Below are 21,561 nucleotides of genomic sequence, written 5' to 3' on the forward strand. Positions count from 1 at the left end.
CTGTTTGTGCTTTCACATTCCTGTACGGCAGGCATAGCTCCACTGAAATGCATGGCATGATGAGGCCAGATCCTCAGCTGCTATCCATCAGCATAACATTGTTGACTTTCATGGAGCTATGCTGATTGACTAAGGTTCTGGATCTGGTGTAAATCAGGAGTACTCAACTCAGCTGAAATCTATGGCGTTAACACAGTGTAAATCAGGAGTGAAGCCATGGAGTTAGTTATGTAAAGTTGGTGTAAGTGAAAGAGGATCAGGGCCCTTTATTTCCAAAGCATTTTTACTATGACTGCTTTGGGTCTCATAGGTATGACTTCTCCACCTCCCATTCTCTTCTTATGCTGGGCCCCTGTCCTCTCTCCTTACATGCACTTTTTGTTCTCCTCATTTGAAGTTTGCAGTGGGATTTTTACTACAAAGTTTTTCTTGCATTGTGGCACGGCATGCTCCACAAATTATTTTATTATTAGATTTAAATAATGATGATTGCTCTCAATTAATCTTCCACCCCTACCATCCCCCTTTCCTTTATGAGAGGGCTTGTTCTGATCATCTGCAACAGTCCCTGTTATATTTGATTTTATTACAAGATATAAATTTCTTTCTGCAGCCCTGGCACACAGCATGCAGAGAGGAGAGAGGAATTGCCTAGCAACCAGGAGAACAAAAAATTAAGAGAATCAATAAGCCTGGATGGAAAGCTAAACAGGGACTTTAAAACAAAATCTTTTGTTGTTGTTGTTCCTCCTCTGGTAATGATTTGCAATATCTCAGCTGTAGCATGGAGAAGCCTTTGTGTGCAATGGATGCTTCTGGGGGCAGGAAGGGCCAAGGGACTGGTCTGCATCAAAATTAAAGGATAGGTGAAAACCCAGCAACGGACTTACATAATGCCCTCATCCTGCAAACACGCATATGAGTAATCCCATTGACTTTAATGGAACTATTCACGTATACAAGTATTTGCAGGCATGGAGCTAAGAGTCTGTCTGAGGGCCAGTTCTGTTGTCATTTACACTTGTATAAATCCAGAGTAATTCTACAGAAGTCAGTGGCTTTACTCCAGATTTACACCCGTATAACTGGAAAAAGAATTTGGTTCAGAGTTTTAAGGAGGTGACAGGCTGTTTGACATACGAGTGGGGGGCCCAATTCTATAGATAGTCCAGATAAAGTCAATAGTAGGATTACTTCACAGGAGTTAGAGCTGCAGGATTGGACCTTTGGTTAGCATGATAGAAAAAGCAACCTGTAATGTACAGAGGGTCGCTTCATGATCACATCAATTTTAAAAAAGATCAGAAATTAATGCAGTTAAACTTAGTATCTATCCGTAAAAATGGCAAGATAATGTAGGAAAATATTTTCCAGATTAAGGAAGAGTCCGATCGAAATCAAAGGCACTATTTACAGAACTGAAGTTACACATGTGATTAAGTGATTGCAGGATCAGGGTGATAATTTGGATTTAGTGGTGGTTTTCTGTTGGGTTATTTGAGTCCTGATCCTGAAAACATTTGCATACATGCTTAACTTTGGATAGAAGTCAAGTCAATGGGATTCCTCACCATAAAGTCAGACTGATAAGTAAGCCTATGCACGATGAAAGTTTTGATTTTTCTTTTTAAGGGGATGGGGTATACTTGAACAAGTGGATTCACTTCACAAAACCAAAAAAGGTTCCATAATGAAACTGAAGTTGTATGAATCAAAAATTACTCTAGCACAGTAATTTCTAGGCTATGTATGATCTCGATGCAATTGACTAACAGTTGGAGAGGAAGGATGAGCCAGCATTTAGCATGTTCACCTAGGACCTGGGAGACCAGGGTTCAGCTTGCTGCTCCACCACAGACTTACTGAGTGACCTTGGATAAGTCCCTTAGGCCCAGCTCCCCATCAGTACAGTGGGGATTATAGCTCTTCCCTACCTCACAGGGGTATTTTGAGGATAAATATATAACAATTGGGAGGTAATCAGGTGCTATGATGATGAATAGATTTGTAAAGTGCTTTGAGACCCTTGCAAGGAAAATGCCATTGAAAGAAATGAATCAGTATTTTTTTTTTAATTTGAAATTTTATCAATCAAGAAGAAAAAAAAAGCAGGAGGGTAGGGAAAAAAATGTGGACATCAGTCAAGTTTTTTTTTTTTATTGAGGGGGTAGATATTTTAATTTTACTAAACAAAAATACACTAAATGATCAATAGAAAACAACAAAAAAAAGAAATTCCGAAATATCAACCCCCAACAACATCCGCTGAAATAAACACAAAAGAAGGCCCTGCTCATACTTAACTTTATGCACTGCGAGTGACCCCCTTTGGTTTCATGCAAACTAAGGCCCCAGCCTTGCAAATGGCTCTGTCCAGGTTCATCTTGGCACCCAGGCAGCCCTTCACTGCAATCAGAAAGTGCCCTGACAGATCCATGGCGCCGAGGGCCGCAGCCTGCCAACGCATAGGCAGGGGCTTACGCTGAAACCTCTCGGCTGTGGTGTCCGTGAAGCCGGCGGGGCTACTCGCCTCTGCAGGCTCGGGGGCAAAAGGTGGGATTGGGAAGAAGGTTTGGCTCTGTCCCCCCACCCACGCAGCGCGCCGCTCTCGCACCCAGGGGGCTCCGTGGTGCCCGCCTGCAGGAGGGAGGGTTGGCCACTGGAGGTCGCGGGCGAACAAGGCTGGCCAGGCGAGGGCCCGGCTCGGGTCTCCTGTGAAAGGCGGACCGTTCCCCGGCGCCGCGGGAGGAACGCGGAACCAGCCCCGTGCAAAGAGCCGCGGCTGCTGCTCGGGCTGGAGGCTGCTCAGAGCCCAGTGAGGAGGATGGGGAAGCGGGAGCCCTAAGCGCCCTGCTGCCCAGGGCGGTCCGCCTTGCCCGTCGGAGCCGGGGCCAAATGAAGCAGCCCCCGGCGGCGAGGTAGCCTCTGCAGCGCCCCCCAGCCCACCCCCATGAAGCTCATCTAGCGGAGGAGGAGAGAAGCCAGAGCCGAGCCCTTCTCACTCGCGCCGTCCCCATGGCGAAGGAGAAGCCCAGGAAGGCTTTGCAGGAGCTGCTCCAGAGACCGGGCAACCAGCTGTGCGCGGACTGCTCGGCACCTGGTAAGGGCGTGGGGCTGGAGCGAGCCCCCCCCAGCTGCCGCCCGGGGCTGGGGAGCGGCGTGGCCGGAGCATGCGGGGGAGTTGGGGTCCATGGGCGGCCGCCGCCCTGTGGGGTCAGGGCTGCACCTGCTCCCCTTCCGCCAGCCGCCCGGGCAGGGTGGGGTCCCGTCCAAGTTTGCCTGGGCCAGGTGGCCGCCCGCTCGGGGAGAGCCCTGCTGCGGCGAGCTCAGCGGCCAGCCTGCAGCGGGTGCTGGCCCCTGGCCGGGCGATTGCAAAACTGCGGGCTCTGGAGAAAGAGGAAACCGGCCGCCGGGCTCTCTGGAAGGGGGCCGCGAGAGCAGGGTCCGACCCCACCCTCGGCCGGGGGTTCCCAGGCCGCTCCCGTGGGCGACGCAGGGCAGGAGGAAGGTCTCTCAGCTGGGGAAGGGGATGACCCAGGAGAGGGGTGAGGCCCCGATCCGGCAGCTGGCCGGGCCAAGCCGTGCTCTAGACCCTGCTGGGGTGCCAGGAAAGACAGGGTGCCCTGGTGTTCCAGCAGGGAGGGCCGGGGTACCTCGCTTCCCCTCCCCCCCGCTCTCTGGGGCTGACTTATGAATGCTGATGTCATCCCTGGCTACTTCAGCCGGTTTGTGTGTGTGAGCTGCAGTGCAGATCAAGCCCTACGCTCACATGAGAATGCCACTTTATTATTTTGCCAGGGTGGGCAAGCAGGCAGCGCTGGGGTATGCAGGCGTTGGGCTGGGCCATCCATGTCAGGCTGGGTGCTCTGCCTCCTTGCTCCTGTCCTTATTTCCTCCCTGCAAACTGTGTGGGGCTTTTGTTGCCAAGTAGCCACGGTTCCCTTTCTCAGTGAATCAACAGACCTGGTGTACCCAATGCCTGGCTCTGTGCCGCTTTCTGCCAGCCAGCCTTTGACCACCACACAGGTGTTTGCTGAAGACTTTGCCTCTTTCTTCATGATTCATAACTATAGATGATCAAATACCAGTTGTGCTGGTTGCTGGGAGGGAGGGGATGGCCGGGTTGATTCTGAGCCAGATACACACCCTTCCTTGTCCTTTGAACAGAGAAGTCACTGGGGGCTGAGCCTGGTGGTTTGAATGCCTTACTGAGTCCAGTGATGCTCAGGTCTGTGTTTGCAGGTGTCTGTACAGATTCCCTGGGGAAAAGTCCTGTAGAGTTTAGTAGAAAATAACCTTCTGGGGGAGAGTGACCGAGAATGATACCCCTCTTGCAGAAATTGGTAGGTTGAGTTTAAAATATCAAACCTGCAGAAGGGCTATCTTAAGCTATTACGCTTGATAGGTTTTACGACGGTTCTACAGAATGTTATTACCTTTCTGTAGCACCTTATTGAGTTCCACCTTGTTAAATATCAATAGGACTCTACCATCTGGGATGGATCATTAACTGTGGGTTGGTGTCCCTAATCTGCATTGGAGCTGAACTGGGATCCCGAAAGATACTTTCAGTCACATTGTACCTGGCTAGTGATGCCTAAGAACCTGCTACTACACAGTGTGTGTGGCTTTGCTGGCTGGTAGAACTCCTCCTAGTCACTCCTACCACTTGCCGTATAAGCTTATTAATCCACCTTTTAGGCATCTTGCTGTACACAACTGGAGTCTGATTGCAGTAGGAATCTCCCTAAAAACCTTCCTGAAGAAGAATTTACAGGCCAGCGCTGTTCAGATGGATAGAATAAAAACCCACCCAACAAAACAGGGAGCAGTTACCCGGTGGTATTGTGATTAAGATGAAACTATGGTTCAATAAAATAGCTTGTGTTGTGGATAGGTTGTTAGGGACTCCAAAGGCGGGTTTTAAGGCTATGAAGCCACGGTCTGCTGTTGGTTTATGCCTCTGACTGGGGTTCAGTAACTGTAAACTGACATGTGGCTGCCTATGCATGTTATTTAGGACAATTAAAGATGAGACACACACACAGTGTGCATGTGTATGACATATAAAATCAGTGGACCAAATCTGGTTATTCGCATTGGGGTAAAGGAGAGTAGGATTTGGTGTAGTGTTTTCCAGCCTAGGCTAGGCAAGGCAAGGAGCAGTGAGGTGGGAACAGTTACATGACCCTTGACTTGCGTTGCCCTATACTACATCCTGGCATGTGCAGATTAAATAGCAGGTGGTGTATTTCCCTGATCCTGCAGTGGCTCCCAATACAGCCAGTCATGGGAGTTTCTCCTGTTTACAGGGCTGCAGGGGCAGGCATATTAGCACAAATTTCCCTTCTCATCCTAAAAAAATGTTAGTCTCTAAGGTGCCACAAGGACTTTTTGTTGTTTTTGGTGATACAGACTAACACGGCTACCACTCTGAAACCGTTCTCATCCTGTGTCTCACTTAGCTCAGGGATGAGGCCAGCTGTAGTCTACAGCAATGGTTTTCAACCACAGACGCCTGGGGTCACAGACTATGTCTAAAATTTCCAAAGGGGTCTGCATCTCAATTTGAATTTTCGTTAGCGTTCTGCAAATGAAAAAAGGTTGAAAACCAGTAGTTGAAAACCCATGGAGTCCTCAATGGAGAATAACCTTCCTTTTAGAGAGAATTGGGGCGGGGGGGAGGGGAGGGGAGGGGGAGAACGCACACAACAAAATAGAAATAGGGAAGGAAAAATTTAAAGAAAACAAGATGAGAATGGGAGAAGAGAGGAGAGAGAGCAAACAGAAGACAGGAAGGCTGGTGCCAATTGGCAGATGGTGCAAGGGGACAGAGAGAATAGGCATCCAGCTGCCAGTCCAGTGCAATCAGGGATTTGGTGAAAGTAAAGGCTGATATTCTCTCATATGGAGTGTATCTCTCTCTCTAACTAAAATACAAGGGATAATTCATGAGCCAGTGATGATTGGCTCCAAGATGCAGCTATTTAGTGAAGGGATTCTAACAATAGGGTAAATAATAGAGCTGTTTGGAAAAACAAAACAAAATAGCTACTGTTTTCAAATGATTTTCATTCCATTTGTAATGAAAGCAGCTCACTTCTTTTGAAATTTTCTGCAGAATCAAATCTTTTTTTAGAAACCAGTGATTTTTTTAAAGTTACATTTTTGTCAGTTTTGGAAAAACTCTCCCTTATCATTGATTATTTGTGTTGCGGTAATGCCCCAGAGTCCCAGTCACAGACCAGGACCCCATGGTCCTAGGCGCTGTACAAACTCTGAACAAAGAGATGGCTCCTGCCCCAAAGAGCTTGCAATCTAACCTCTCCTAGTGACTAAGCTGTGCAACCTAACAGCACAGCAAAAAAAAACCCAGCCCCCAGAATGGTAAATGAGCACACAAAAGTAACCTGAAATAAGCACCTTTCCCTCCAGGTTGTATAGGCCTCCTGGTCCACATACTCCCCCTGCCCTCCCCTGACCACTTAGGTTAACTGCTCCTCCCAAGCCTTATGGAAACCAAAACCAAAGGGAAGACCAAAACCCAAAGATTGGAAAGCAAACTAACAGGCTTATTTTTTCATTTTCAGTTTTTATTGAGCATTTTTTTTAAAAAAAGCAGAAACCTAATTGTGGGGGCGGAGGGGTGTTGTGGGTGTGCAAAAGTTCATTTTTGCAGAAAAAGGTTATTTTTGACGATAAGTGCGTTCTGTCCAAGAATTCCAACCTGCTGTAGGGAACAATGAGAGAGCATGTTGTCTGAGTCTTCGAGACTGAATTACAAATGCATAAACCATTGTAATAAAACTGTTACTCGGAACACATGGCCCTGGATCACACACACTGCAGGACTCTTCGTTGGATTGTGTGTCTCACCTGGTAGAAGCCAGGTTGCAGCAAGTCTGTTTCACTGGACCAAGGTGTTGGTCATCGGGGAAGGCAGAGGGTGGTGCGCAGGTCTGACGACACAGCGAATAATCTCTCCTGACGGCTGGCGTGCAATGTCTCCTAATATGTTGGAATTTTTTTTTTCTTTAAGACTAATATGGCAATGCAATTGGTTTTAAACCATTCTTTGTTTCAGGCAGTAGCTTTCTGCACATTTTGAGATGGATAGTTGTCTGGGGGCATAGCAAGGCTTTGCATGTTTCTCTTCATATTTCCATTCTTATCCAGTTTAGGGTTGCATTTCCACTGGTTCAGAATCTTTTTACATTGATTCAGGGAGGAAGAAACATGGACCCGCAGGCAAAAGTGCAAATGCCACGGGAGTGGTGCTACGGCTTAGAGCTCGTCAAGTGCATTTTTATGGGCTCCAACCCATTCATTGTTAATTTTCTGTCATGTGCTTTCCCATTTGACTGGGGTTGTCTGTACACAGCCACACACTGGAATGATTGAAATAAATGGGAAAAAGTGTAACTTCCACTTAGAATTAGATGAAATTCATCTAATTCTAACAGGATGGGTGATAGTGGGAAGGCCAGGAATGATAGTAGGGCGGGACCATGTTATTATAGGGCTTGATCCTGTAAGGTGCTGAGCACTCCATTCCCCCTGGAGTTGAGGGTATCTAGTACCTTGCTGTACTAGGCCACTCAGAACAGCCTGAGGGGTAAGGAGAGAGCTTACAGCAGGGGCCATTACAACCATAGCTCCCACATACCCAGGAACCGGGGCATCTTTCTGTGCTTAAATTGTTGCTCTAGTTAGGCAGAACCATTTAATGGAATAAATACATGACATAAGGTTGGTGACTGCAGGAAAATGTAAAGAAGTGCAAGAAACCCCTTGCCTTGTTTTGGGAGAAGGAGGGCATTGAAAGAGGTGGGCTGCGGCGGTTAAGATCAATCAAAAAGATGGGTAAGGAGCTAGCGGGCAGAGGCGGAGAGGAAAGAGTTCCCATTGTGTTTGTGTTTTGCTTTAGACCATCTCTGCAGGGAGAAGGGCTTTTTGAACCACCAGAACGCTTCATGTTGCAGGGCTGTGACTGTCCACCCCAATTTCATAACTCGCTAAGCTTGCAGCACTGCTGTGATCTGCAGATAATAAGCCGAGGGGGGTGCTCAGGCCCCGAGCGCTGGATGCAAAGGGTTTGGCATATTTGTAAAAATGTCTGGGTAAAAGCTCCGCTTACAGGGAGTAGTTGTCTGCAGTATTCATCCTCACATGTAAAGAGCAAAGCCCCTTTCTAAAACCCCAGCATTTTCTCCTAAAGTACAGTAGCTTCGAGACGCAACAAAATCCTGACTCTGCACACAAATGTCTTCTGATTCCAGCATTAAATCAAGCCTTTCAGCTAGCTAGCTACTGAAGAGATATTTGCTCTAGACTGGGCCAAACTCAAGAAATTGAATCAGTGGCTGACGTTTCTAATGTTTAATTGTATTAAAATTGCCATGGTTGCACCATGTGGTTAGTTAACATTCCTATTACATGGGAAGAAATGTTTTGCCTACCTGTCAAACTTCCCCCAAGGGTTTCTTCTTACCATCAGAAACTATAAACCTCCTACTAAACCACTGTTGCTGTCTTCTTAATAGGACATCAGTGCCAACCACAAATGGTTTATCTTGGATGCAAACATACTGAAATTATCGGTCAGGCCCTTTTTTCAGAACGACATGTCTGAGCCAGTGATGTCCACTGGAGGATGCATTAACATGTTATAGCATTACTGGCCATTGAACAAGGTCCCCGAGCAGGGTTGCCAGGCATCCAGTTTTCAACTGGAACTCCCAGTCGAAAAGGGACCCTGGTGGCTCTGGTCAGCACCATTGACGAGGCCATTAAAAGTCCGGTTGGCAGCACAGCAGGAGCCCGGGGTGAAGGAGGGCTCCCTGCCTGCCCTAGCTCCGCACGGCTCCCAGAAGTGGCCGCCAGGTCCCTGCAGCCCCTAGACCAGTGGTTACCAAACAGTCGATTGTGAGCTACTGGTCAATCCTAGAGGATCTCCCAGCCAATTGCGATCTCCATCGGTGCAGCCAGGTTCCCACTAAGGCTTGCTCGCTGCCTGCCCCGGCCCCACACCGTTCTCAGATGCGGCCAGTGCAGCCCCGGGGGCACGGGTCTCCATCTGCATGCTGCTCCTGCCTGCAAGCACTGCCCCCGCAGCTCCCATTAGCCGGGAACAGAGAGTTGCACCCAAACTCCCTCCCAGAGCCTGCACCCCCTCTTGCACCCAACCCCCTTCCCCATGCTCAGCCCAGAGTCCCCTCCCACATTGTGAACCCCTCAGCCCCTGCCCAGAGCCCGCACCCCCTCCCAACCCCCCACCCCAGCCCGGTGAAAGTGAGCGAGGATGGGGGAAAGCAAGTGACCGGGGCGGGGGGGAATGGAGTGAGTGGGACAGGGCCTCGGGGAAGGGGCGGGCTAGATCCTGGGTTGCATAAAAAGGTTGGAGACCACTGCCCTAGATGCATGGGCTGCCAGGGAGGCTCTGCACGTTGCCCTGGCCCCAAGGATCGGCTCTGCAGTTCCCATTGGCCAGGAGCAGTGACCAATGGGAGCTGCGGGGGTGGCACCTGTGGGTGCGAGGACAGTGTGCGGAGCCTCCCTGGCCGCCCATGTGTCTAGGGGCTGCAGGGACCTGGTTGCTGCTTCCCGGGAGCCGCAGTAAGCGCTGCCGGGACCCCGCACCCTAAACCCTCTCCTGCACTCCAGCCCCCTTCCCCAGCCCGGAGTCCCCTCCTGCACCCAAACTCCCTCCTGGAGCCTGCACCCCCACAACACCCTGCCCCAGCCCCCTCCTGCACCCCAATCCCCTCATCCCCAGCTCCACCCCAGAGCCCACAACCCCAGCCAGAGCCTTCATCCCCCCCACCCACATTCCAGTCCCAGCCTGGAGCCCCCCCTGCACCCCAAACCCCTCATCCCGGCCCCATCCCAGAGTCTACAACCCCAGCCTGAAGCCCTCTTGCACACCCTGAACCCCACATTTCTGGCCTCATCTGGAGCCTGCACCCCCAGCCCAGAGCCCATACCCCACCCGAACCCCCTGCCCCAGGCCGGAGCCTTCTCCTGCACTAAAACTCCCTCCCGGAGCCTGAACCCCTCCAACACCCTGCCCCAGCCCCCTCCTGCACCTCAAACTCCTCATCCCTGGCCTCACCCCAGAGCTCGCACCCCCAGCTGAAGCCTGCACCCCCCTCATGCATCCCTGCCCCAGCCCAGTGAAAGTGAGTGAGGGTGGGGGAGAGTGACAGAGGTAGGGGCTGGTTGGGGAAGTTAATTTCTGAATCCGCTCTAAATTTCCCATATGTCCTGGGTCCTTCTCTCGCCCTTGTCTAGCAGTGTCTTCATTTTCTGTACTTTCAAGATGAATGACCCATAAAAATGCCATCCGAATATCTCGCTCCTGGGCTTAGTTTGTAAAGATAGGCATGATAATAGCAGATTTGTAACTTTAAAACCAGTATAGTCCATCAGTAAACACCATAATTATCTGTAGTGTTTTGCAGTGGAAGTAGTCTGAAACTGGCATCTGTTGTACTGTAGCAATGATACTTAAAGATCAGTGGCTTATTGCATTTGTGGTGGTGTGTTCTATTTAATAATCTCCTAGATCCATGTTATTTTCCTTATATTGGCTTGGCTTAAGGGAACAAAGCCATTTGGTTGGCACTTAAGAATGCCTGGAGGTTTTCTTTTATCAGGTTGTACTGCTATTTACTAAAGGTAAAAGCTTGATCATAACTGTTTTTTCAGTAGTGGTCATGGTGATGGGAAAACTAACAGCAAGAACTGATTCCGTCAAACTTTATCTTGGGCAGACATAAACCTGCAATAAATTGAAACCAATGGAGAAAAAAGTGCATGTGAGTGACAGTATTTGTTACTGGCTCAAAAGGGGCACGGCACATAAGTTGTCTGAAACATAATTATTTTTGAAATACCTAGATTTACATTAGACAGCCTGTGTAACTGTGGTTTCACTATGGGGCACTTAACAAGAACCTTCTCTTTTAAAGCATAGATTTAATCAATGTGGTTAACTACAACTTGCTGCAAAACTTCGTCGGTGGCTCTTCTTTAAAACAGCTTCACGAGTGTAGTCATTTGCTTGGTTACATCAAATCCTGTCTCTGAAATCTGCTCGTGGTCCATCAAGACAACCAACTGCTGGGATGAAACCTGTGACTACCTCGAGGTCTGGGCATGTTTTAGGCTGCTCTGTGTCTGAGCTGAGAATTTTTCAACATGTTACCCTGGGGAGCAGTAATGAGGACAGTGAGGCTATGACTGGTGGTGGTTGTTATAGCTTCCTTCATCCAAAAGTAGAGCAAAGCACATTACAGAATAATACATGCAGAGCTGGGGACCAAACCTATAAACTGTGCAGGGAACTCTCTGACTCCAGTGGGAGTTCCCTGTGTGCAGGGTTTGCAGAATGGGGTGCTCTAATAATAATGTTATAAATGTACATAAGAGGACTACACAGTAGCAGAGGCAAGAGGGGAAAAAAGGGAGAAGCTGGGGACGGGGTGACCGTGAGTAATTGGAGGATGGAGGGGAGTGGAGAAATCAGTAGCAGATTATTTAACAATAGAGTTTCGAGGGCCAGTTCCTCTTGCGGAGCAGACAGTCCTGGCAAATTTTAATTCTCCACAGTTCTTTTCTCCCCCAGCTTAGGTTGGAGGGGATTAATTTCACTCTTGACACTTCTGAGCTATGCTCCTTTCCACTCATCCTGCCGGCACCAAAAACAATCACCAAGTTATGCTGTGAGAGGACCGCAGCTGTCGGTGCTCAGCAAAACACAGACATCAACGCACATCTCCCCGCTCCCCACCACCTCCTCCCCATTGCCATTCTGCATTTAGGAGCAGCTAAAATATTTGAAAACCAGAAGAGCAATAAACAGAAAGTCATTGCTAACACACAAGACGGTTAGTGAGAGCTGCCCAGCTTGAAAAATGAGTCCCTCTACCTTGTTGCTTATGCAGCTCTTTCATTGTGCTGTAGAAAAGGTTAACTTGCTCTGTTGCAGTTTGGTGGGACTTGAGTTTGGAGCAACTCCGCCTCTGTTGTAGGCTAGAGCTGAGCAGGTAAGGTTGAAAGGAAGGTGGCAGAGAGAGAGAGATGGCTAGAACAGCCAAAGGCTTTATCGGGTAAACTGGTACAGTCGCTCCAAAAGATTGGGTCTTCCCTCCCCTCGTGCTTTTGCCGCGCTCTGTTCTTCGGAAATATAAACGGACTGTAAGGTTCAGGAAAACGTGGTTCCTGCTAATGGCCCAAATTCTGCATCCTTAATCAAGAAAAGCTGCCACTGAATTCAGTAGGGGTTTTGTTTGATTAAGGACTGCAGAATTTATTTCAAAGAACAGATTAGTTGCACTAGGGTTGTGCCTAGAGGCCCCACCTGGGCCTGGAACCCCTTTGTGCTTGATAGATAGTAAAAGACAGTCCCTGCCCACAAGAACGCACGCTCCGAATAGACCAGACAAAGGGTGAGAGAGAGGTAGTGTAACTCTCCCCATTTTACAGGTGGGGAGCTGAGGCACAGAGTTATGAAGGGACAGATTCTGAGCTGGTGTAAATCATTGTGGCTGATTTATGCTAATTGAGCATCAAGCCATCCGGGGACTTGACCAAGAGTCACGCAAGGAGGCAGAGCTGGTTAGTGAAACCTGATCTCCTGTGTCCAGATTGTCCAACAGTTCTGAAACTGGCAGTCGTGAGATTGTTATGTGCGGGATCGTGAGTTGTCAGCCTCCACCCCAAACCCTGCTTCGCCTCCAGCATTTAGAATAGTGTTACAAATTCAAACTTTTTCTTATATTTAAGGGTGGTCGCACTCAGAGGCTTGCTGTGTGAAAGGGGTCACAGATACAAAAGTTTGAGAACCACGGTGATAACCTATGAAATGATCCCATCTCGAATATGGATTTTCTTCCCTTGATCTGTGATACTCTGTCCTTCCTCTTGTGTCCCACATTTCATCAATGGCAAGTTGCAAGCTTGGAGCCTGATCTAGTGGGTGGAGTAAAATGTGACCTCTCCCATCGGTAGAACACATTTTAACAGAGCTTTTCCAGGAAGGTTTTTGGAAGCTTGCACCTAGACAGTTCAGACAGTCTAAAAATTAAAAAAAAAAAAAAATCCCCCTAAATACTTCTGCCCGTTTAAGATAACATTTGTTTTGTAAAGAGACAAACCTGGTATTTTTTTTTAATCTCTTCTGACAAAATTCACACGGACTGATGTGCGCTTTGGTAGAAATTGTGCTGAAAGAGGCACTGCTTTGATCTGATCTCATTACGCTGAGAAATCTTAAAGCATGATAACGTCATTGCAGAATTGCTTTACTGGGACTATGGTACCAACCATCACTTGAGTCAGCCTCTGACAGGTTTATTCCTGTGGTTAAACACATGCTTTGCAGCCCTTGATGTTTATATTTGAGCCTTGTTCATGAATTTGTGAAAGAAAAGCAGTTAACAGCACTTTCTGCACATCTTGGATGTGCCATGGCCTAGCCAGATCTCAGAGGGCCTTGGTTCAAGAATAGGTTAGGGGGCCTCTTTCCCAATTCCAAAATCTAAAATTTTGCTTACATTTACCAACTTGGAAAATCAGAACATATCCCTCTTTTCCACAAATCCATGAACACAATATACAGGCTGTCTCTATACATTTTTGCAGGCTGTCTACACACAGAAACATTCTATTTACACACTTATACAACAATTACGTAAAATTGTTGTTTTCCAGCTTTCGGGTTGACAAATATATCAAACTTCTCTATCTTAAAGAGTAACTTCCAAAGTAACCATTAGAGTGTCAGGAAATTCAAAGAATAAGGCTTCTACAGTAACATTAACTCAGCCATATGGCACATTCATAGCAATTGATGTTCCTTTCTCACTCTTCAGTATATATTTTAGAACACGTTTTTGTCAAAACTATACAGTCACAGGTAACATTGTTTTAAAGCTTATAAAGATGCAGGTTAATCTTTTTTCATTGTTTCCTTACCTTTGCTTCGAACACCATTTTAGAGTAAGACTGAAAGAATTTTAAAAGTCTACTTTATTTCTCCACACTAAAGCTTAGTGAAATGCAAAGAATTAAAAAAAAAAAAAAAAAAAAAAAAAAAGCAAAATCATACATTCAACAAAGCAAAAGTAAAGGATACTGGAGACTCCATGAATTTCCAGGTGACTATCCCCCATGTGGAACAAGCAGGGGGAGTGCATGGGAGGATTGGGGAGCCTATCACCACAAATTGATGCGGTTGCCAGGTAGACAAACGCAAAACCGGAGGAATAATGTCTATATTTATTGGAATATTTGAAGTGTAGTGTTTACATGTGCTACTCCCTCCCCCGGATACTAGTTTGGGTTAAAAATTGCTAGAGGGGTATTTAAACAGTGTTATGTAAGGTTTTTGTTCTCCGGGGGTTACTGGTTAGCTTGATGATAAAACTGTGTAAACCATGTAAAATTGCTTAAAAGCTCATATGAGAAACTCGTAAGTGCACTCCAGATTTTTTTAAGAGCCTCTCTATCAAGAGCAAGTATTATTAACAAATTGATATAGTTCTTTATAATAACTACACACAAAAAACCCCAAGAGGCCAGAAAAGGGTTTAGAAGAGTTTGTAAAAATGACTTTCCTGTAGTTTCACTTCTTGTTTTGATGCATGTGTGCTGCGTGGTGTGCTGACAGAGCGGTATCGTAAGTGCATCAGTAGACTTGCAACATATTTTGCTACATATACTTTATTTTGTTTTGAAAACTCATGAATTAATTTAGCACTAATTAAGGTTTGTTTACACCAGATTAAATCATGCCACTGTCTGAGACAGGATACTGGACTGCAAGTACGAGATGCTTCACCGGAAGGTGCAATACCACAGCGGACAACCACAGAATAACCTCTCCATAGGGAAGTGTGTTCCAAATCCCAGCAGTATGTGGTTGGTTTAAACGCTGAAGCATAAGGGATATAAATATTCATTTTTAAAAAAACTTACGTGAGAAATTTCAGGGCGCTCTAACAAAGCTTGGTGACTGGGCAACATGTTAACAGATAGATGAAGTTCAGTGCTGACAAATGCAAGTTAAGGCACGTTGGAAGGAATAATCTGAACTACTCATACACATTGCTGAGTTCTACATTGCTGACTACTAAATTAACAGGACGGAAACCTAGGCATCCCTCTGACAAGTACAATGGAAATTGGAAACCTTTGTTCAGTATGCGGGGAATCCACAGAATAAAGGGGTAGGATATATAGGGACATCCCACAAAACACTGATGTTAGCATAACACCATAGATGTATATACTGTGTCCTCAACTCAAATAGCGTGTGCAGCTCAGGTAATCCTCCCCCCCCAACCCCCCCACTGGGAATAGAAATAGCAAAACCAGAAGGGGTTCTGAGTGATAATGAAAATGATTGAGGCAGGGAGAGACTGTTGAATGAAGAGAGAATTAAACTGTAGTTGACAGAGGAAATGAATCAGAGGGGACTTAAGAAAGGCGCACACAATAATTAATGTTATAGAGATGGTAAATTGGGGGTGCCCTTTTTTGCGGTGGGCACCCACCCGTGCAAGTGGGACACTCATGGCAGTGGAGAGGCAGCAAGTTTAAAAAGGCTAAAGATATTTTGCATTACACAGCATATGGTTAAAGTTTCACAGTTTGGTAGGAGACAAACAAGAATTATCCATTTATATGGATAACTAGAAGATTCACAGCTATTGTCAGTAGCTTTCAAAAAATGAAGAACTTGTCTACCTGAGGAAATTGGCTGGAATACCTGTTCTGGAATAAAGTGATTTTTATTTCAAAATAGCTGGAAGAGCCAACCCGGTCAGTTTCCCCTTGTAGTCTTCCAAGAGTTTGTCTATCAACCCTCATGCTTCTGGGCACAAACAAAGCAATAAGTGGGGCAGGGGGTGGAAGCACCTTCCCCAATGGATGGGTTCCCATTTGCTTGGGTTTCTTGATCTAGTTCTGAAGCATCAACCCCGGCTGGAGGCAGGATATTGGCCTGGCTGCTGGGCAGGGCAGTTCTTGTGTCACAAGCTGGTGTCCTCGTTATCCAGCCTGCCCAGACTCCAGGCAATGTCCTGTGGCAGGTTGTTCTGCAGACTGCTCGCATGCAGGGTGTAAGTGCCTTGCACAGCCTGGGTAAGGCTAGTTCCCCCCCCCCCCCCCCGAGCACCTGGGCTGCAGCAAGGCAGCAGCTATGGGGCAGTGGTTTGGGGGCTAGAGGGTTGCCACCTCAAGACAGAGATGATGGTGGGGGATGGGCAGGGGCTCTTTTCTAACACACACGTTGTCATCAGAACAAGAGACACGGATACTGATATGTGTCACAGCACATCCCTGTAGGAAATATCAGAGAAATTGATTGTTGCCCCAGGCATGGGCTACCCTGGAAGATGGCCCCACCTCCTGACAACCCTTTCCCTGTAGCCACTCAGCTCAACCACAACTGGACCTGGGGATCCCCCTTTGGCCCCCCTACACTCCACACCCCTACCCTGCACCCCCAACCTAACTCAGCCTGCACCCGCTGGTCAGCTCCCAGCAACTCCCACGCTGCCCGGTCCACCCTCCACACTTTTCCAGATGAGCTCCTCACTGCCTCAATGTGTGAATCCAGGCAGCAGGGGCTGGGGTCTTCCCAGGTAGCAGACCTGTGTAGGGGTTGGACATGGACCAGCAGGTGGGCAGGGTGCTGACCTGGAGTCAGGCGGGTTGCTGCTCTCGTGGCTGAAGCCCCAGATAGCAGCACCTGGTGGTGCTGCCAGGAGCAGCTCCAAGTCGCTCAATGTCTGAGGAGCTGTGGCCATGACCTTACTCATGCTGTGGATGGGGAGTAGCTGGGGTGGGCGTGGAAGCGCTTCCCTGGCAGGGAGGCCATGTCCTGCTGTGTCCTTGGAGCCTCGTCTGTCTATAGGTAGACTGTGGCCTTACTATAATGGGGCCGAAGGTCGAGTGACCTATTGGGCCCCCGTAACATCATGGGCACTGGTGTGACTGCACCACTTGAATCTTTGTAGCTATGCCCCACAGACGTGTCACGCGTCACTTTTATGAGCCAGGACTCCCGGGTGTGATTGGTGATGGCTGTCCGTGGTTATAAAAGTGCTCAGAGTCTCTATACAACTTGTTAATTCCTCTCCAAACCAAAGTCAATGAGAATTATAGACCCTACCTGCATGGGGCTGGAGTGAGAATAAGGTTTCATAACGATCATATCCACACCAATGTAGGAGGTAATTTTAAAGAGAAGCAGGTAGTAAAATTCTCTTTGCTGTTTGAGATGCGAGGAGTAAGCACCACTCACTAGAAGGTTATGGATCTGAGCATCTCACTGGGACTAGGGCTAATACACTGGCTGCTGTATTAGAGGGACAGGTTAGAGATGCCACCCTTCAGTCGTGATATTAAGCTGAAGTCCGGCCTTCCTTCCTGGCTGGAAGCTGTGCAGGTAGAAGTGAAGGACCTGCTACTTTTTGAGTCCTTGATGCTTCGACCTTGCCCAGCATTCCTCAGCAGATTCTGAAGGCCAAGGCTGTATGTGAGCTATTGTTGCACTTTGGACTCATTTACTGTTTGAAGCACAGAGATTCTGGGAGGTACCGTAGAACAGGATTTGATTCTACTGGTATGTTCTGAGATCACCTGATGGAAGGGGATAGAGCAGTGCAAAAAATTAAAGTGTGTGTTTGTGTACACGCATATCACATACTTTAATCACTCTCCGGGTACGCCTATAATCTATCTCAGTGGTTTTCAACCTTTTTTTTCATTTGCAGACCCCTATAAAATTTTGAATGGAGGTGTGGATCCCTTTCGAAATTTAGCTGACCACAGACTGAAAACCACTGATCTATCCCCTGACAACAATCTTCATTACTTTTGTGGTAGAAATATATGGGACCTGCATCTCCTCTGAATTTCGTTAGTGTCAATCTGAGTCACTCCACCTAACTCAATAGAGTAACACAGATGTAAGTGGGAGGAGAACCAGGCTGGTGGTGCAAAGTGCTGAGCACTCTCAACTCCCACGGATCTTGATAGGGCTGGAGGGTGCTTGGTATCAGACAAGATGTGCTCAGCATTTCACAGGATCATGGATATATCCCAGGCTTGAGCCTCGGCTTGTGTCCCAGAGCTTCCTAGGATGGTAGACTCCACAGAATGAAAGGAGCCCATAGGGTCTGGAAGCTGGATTCCAACCCTGGGACAGTAGAATTGTCACTGGTTCTCAGGACTAGGGTCTTCCTGGGAATAGGGTTTCTCCTCCTGTGCAGATGTGACAGAACCTTGTAGACTAAAATGGGGCATAGTGGTCATAAAATGAGTTTGACCAGGCAATTCATTTTGGTTAATTGGTTTTAAATCAGAACAACGAAACTGCAGGTTGATGTTGATAACCCATATTCCTCTTTTGGGGTGTGCCTGGGGAAGCAGCTCATGGTCCTCTCCTTAAGACAGACTTTAACAATGGATCCCAAGGAGCAGCTCCAAGCTAGCATGGGAGAACCACAGAGACTACCTAGAGCTGAGTTTCTTTGACTAGCCCCTCCTAACCCAATTCCTGTTGTTCGGTTGCACAAATTGCAATACAAGGGTGCCATTAAATATGCATAAGGAGAAAAAACACATTCTCTTGCCTTTTATAAATAATTGCTGCTCTGTATAGAGTAAATGTTTAGCATAATTACTGCAAGAGAATAAACAAGTTATGACAGTTTGCAAGAAAATGATCGTTCCCCATATTCATTAACAGCCTGATCCTGTGAGGTGCAGAGTGCCTCACTGCTCCTGCTGATTGGGGGCGGCTGAGAAGGAAGCTCAGCTGCTCCGAGGAGGCAATTTGCATTTGAGTTGGGATAGCAAGTGCTGACATTTATTACTGGGCGTTCAAACAGAGATCATTGCATGGGCATTAGCCAGAGACGCTGGCGTGCGTGTCCTGCTGTAACGCCTGCTCTTTTTCTCTGTTAATCGCATTAACTTACTTTAACCCTGCGTTTATCAGTAGAATGTGACGTCCCTCATTTGTGGTGCTAAGGAACAAACCAGGGATTCAGTGAGAGTGGAATCAAATTTAAAGTGCCCTTGCTGTTTGTCAGCTCAGAGCCCAGCACTGTAAACAGTGGGGCTTTGCTCAGCAGAAATGCAGAGCTACAGCTCAAGCATTCATCTTCCGCTCAAGCAAAGCCTGAAAACCCTTCTGGTTCAGATTCATCCGATGAAGTGAGTTGTAGCTCACGAAAGCTTATGCTCAAATAAATTGGTTGGTCTCTAAGGTGCCGCAAGTCCTCCTTTTCTTTTTGCGAATACAGACGAACACGGCTGCTACTCTGAAACTTTTCTACCATGGTTACTTTGGGGCCCTGTGTAGAATTCCTTTATTCTAATCAGAGAAACATAGGGCTGGAAGAGACCTCAAGAGGTCATTTAATCCAGCCCCTCGATGATGTCTCTTTTGTCTGGCTTTTTCTTGGCACAATAGTATGCAGTTTTTTTATGATTATTATTATTGTGATGTGTCTACTATAATTATAATTGTTTTCTTCAGTGCCTGAGCACCTCAGTGGGACATAGGTTTTATCACAAAAGTTGGAATTTCTCCTCTTCATTTCATGAACAAATGCTGACGATGAAGAGAGATGAACGTTACAGTGGTTAGGTTCACTATGACTGTGCATGCAGATCCAGGAACTGTGTGAATAAATGAGCCCTTCACATGATTTTGAATGTAAATTAGACCCACAAACTTGCCTTCCTTTTGCATGTACATTTTGCACATTAAATGCCTTCAAAATCATAAAGCCCTTCTGAGCTCTGGGAGATCTCCAAATTTCACTCTCTTTTAGTCCACTTTTCCCCTCGCTAAATTCTGTACTCCAATTAGCTGTCCCAAAGCAATACTTTTCCTTTTTTTTTTTTTTTTTTTGTCTTTCAGATCCAGACTGGGCATCGCATACCCTAGGAGTGTTTATCTGTTTAAATTGTTCAGGAATCCATCGCAATATCCCGCACGTCAGCAAAGTGAAATCAGTCCGTTTAGATTCGTGGGATGATGCTCAAGTTGAGGTATACGTTATTTTTTAACAAGTCACAAAAAATGTGATTCCATTTTTGGCAAGCTCAGACAAGCAGCGATATTGGGCACATTTTGTTTTCTCCCATAGAAATTTTGACTTTGTGTGTGTGTGAAAATTGCAAATTTCAAAAACTTTTAACCAGTCCTGCTGCTGACTCATGTTATTTTAGTTGCATTCTATCACCTCTAGTATGTTGGCTATTTAGGGCCTGAAAGCCCTCGAATCCCATCTTGCAGAATTGGGCTCTTACATTGTGCTCTCTGTGACAGAGACCTTAACTCTTCTCTGTATGAAAAACACCTCGCTAGCTGGCTGTGGGGCTATACTAATAATTAATAAATCTAACTAGAAAACCTGTAGGTTCTCACATATATTGTACTCCAAGGCATGAGCCGTGCTACCAACTCTCAGTTTCATCACGAGTCCTATGATTGGGGTGTTTTCTTAAAGCCCCAGCTCCTGGAGTCATGTGACATACATGAGAAAATGAGCTTTCATTTTAAAAAAATTGTTTCCAGCCTTCATGGCTATAGAGAAAAGTTAGAATACAGGAACCATAAAGCCTCAATCCATATAAAAGAACCCTAACATCATTATTTTTAGAGACTTGTGGTTTTTATGCAAATGTCATGATTTTGGGGGCTTTACTCATGTTTTTTGAATGCATAAGAATCTCTGGGACAAAATACAGCTTCATAGAGTGCAGAGGTTTTCTCTGTGTTTGTTTGTTATTGAATTTGTACTGAATTCTGTGAGCAGGTATGTGTCTATCACTGCAGAGTTTTCAGCTTAGCACTTTCAATCCTAGAACAGAAGGGAATGTGGACAGATACTGCCATGACAGACTGACTAATCATGTTAAAGGGCAGCAAACAAGTCCATTTTCCAATGTTGTTGTTGCTGAGGTAGTTGTAGGATGAAGGTTTAAAAGCACCTTTAAACTAAACTGCCAACCTTCAACCTACTTCCTGTAGTTTCTTCTCCAGGAGATCAAGGTTCTAGCCTTCCTTGTGATGCTGATTTCGCGTAAAACTTTGGATAGGTCATGTAAGCCTAGGGTTTCAAAAGTGGGTACTGACTCCTTGATTCTTCCATTCCAGGGGCCAGTTTGAGGCATGCTGGGTGTGATTTTTTTTAGAGTGATGAGCATCCATGACTTCGTTGACTTCAGTATGAGTTGTGAGTGCTTAGTACCACTGAATATCACACACAAGGCGTCTTGAGCTGGTCACCCAAACTCAGAGGCCACTTATGAAAATATTGCATGAAATCCTGGCTCTGTTGAAGTCAATGGAAAAATTCTCATTGACTTGGGTCAATGGAGCCAGGATTTCATCCCTTGATCATAACCTCTCTGATCCTCATTTTCCCTGAATGTGAAATAGGGGTGGTGTGTTGATCAACTAAATTTTGCCTGCAAACACCTCTGAGTGCAAATTACATTTATGCCACTGAAGTGTCAGAGGCAGGGGAACAG

The 21,561-nt window shown here is 46.6% G+C and overlaps 1 protein-coding gene across 4 annotated transcripts in view; it reads left to right on the forward strand.

Moving 5' to 3' along the window:
* The window catches only part of ADAP1 (ArfGAP with dual PH domains 1), a 105,025-nt gene that overhangs the window by 198 nt on the left and 83,266 nt on the right, over positions 1–21,561 (forward strand). Inside the window, exons 1-2 of one of the 4 annotated variants that reach the window (XM_007065360.4) lie at positions 2,308–3,100; positions 19,943–20,073. In XM_007065360.4, coding sequence (XP_007065422.1) covers positions 3,016–3,100; positions 19,943–20,073 — 216 coding nt within the window. In that variant the 5' untranslated portion in view covers positions 2,308–3,015. Of the gene's footprint in view, positions 1–2,307; positions 3,101–4,242; positions 4,344–19,942; positions 20,074–21,561 lie in introns of those variants that run through there. The other 3 variants (XM_043523900.1, XM_043523901.1, XM_043523899.1) reach the window with 3 other exon arrangements.

This window comes from Chelonia mydas, chromosome 10 (genome assembly GCF_015237465.2).
Source record: "Chelonia mydas isolate rCheMyd1 chromosome 10, rCheMyd1.pri.v2, whole genome shotgun sequence".
NCBI classification, from domain to species: domain Eukaryota; kingdom Metazoa; phylum Chordata; order Testudines; family Cheloniidae; genus Chelonia; species Chelonia mydas.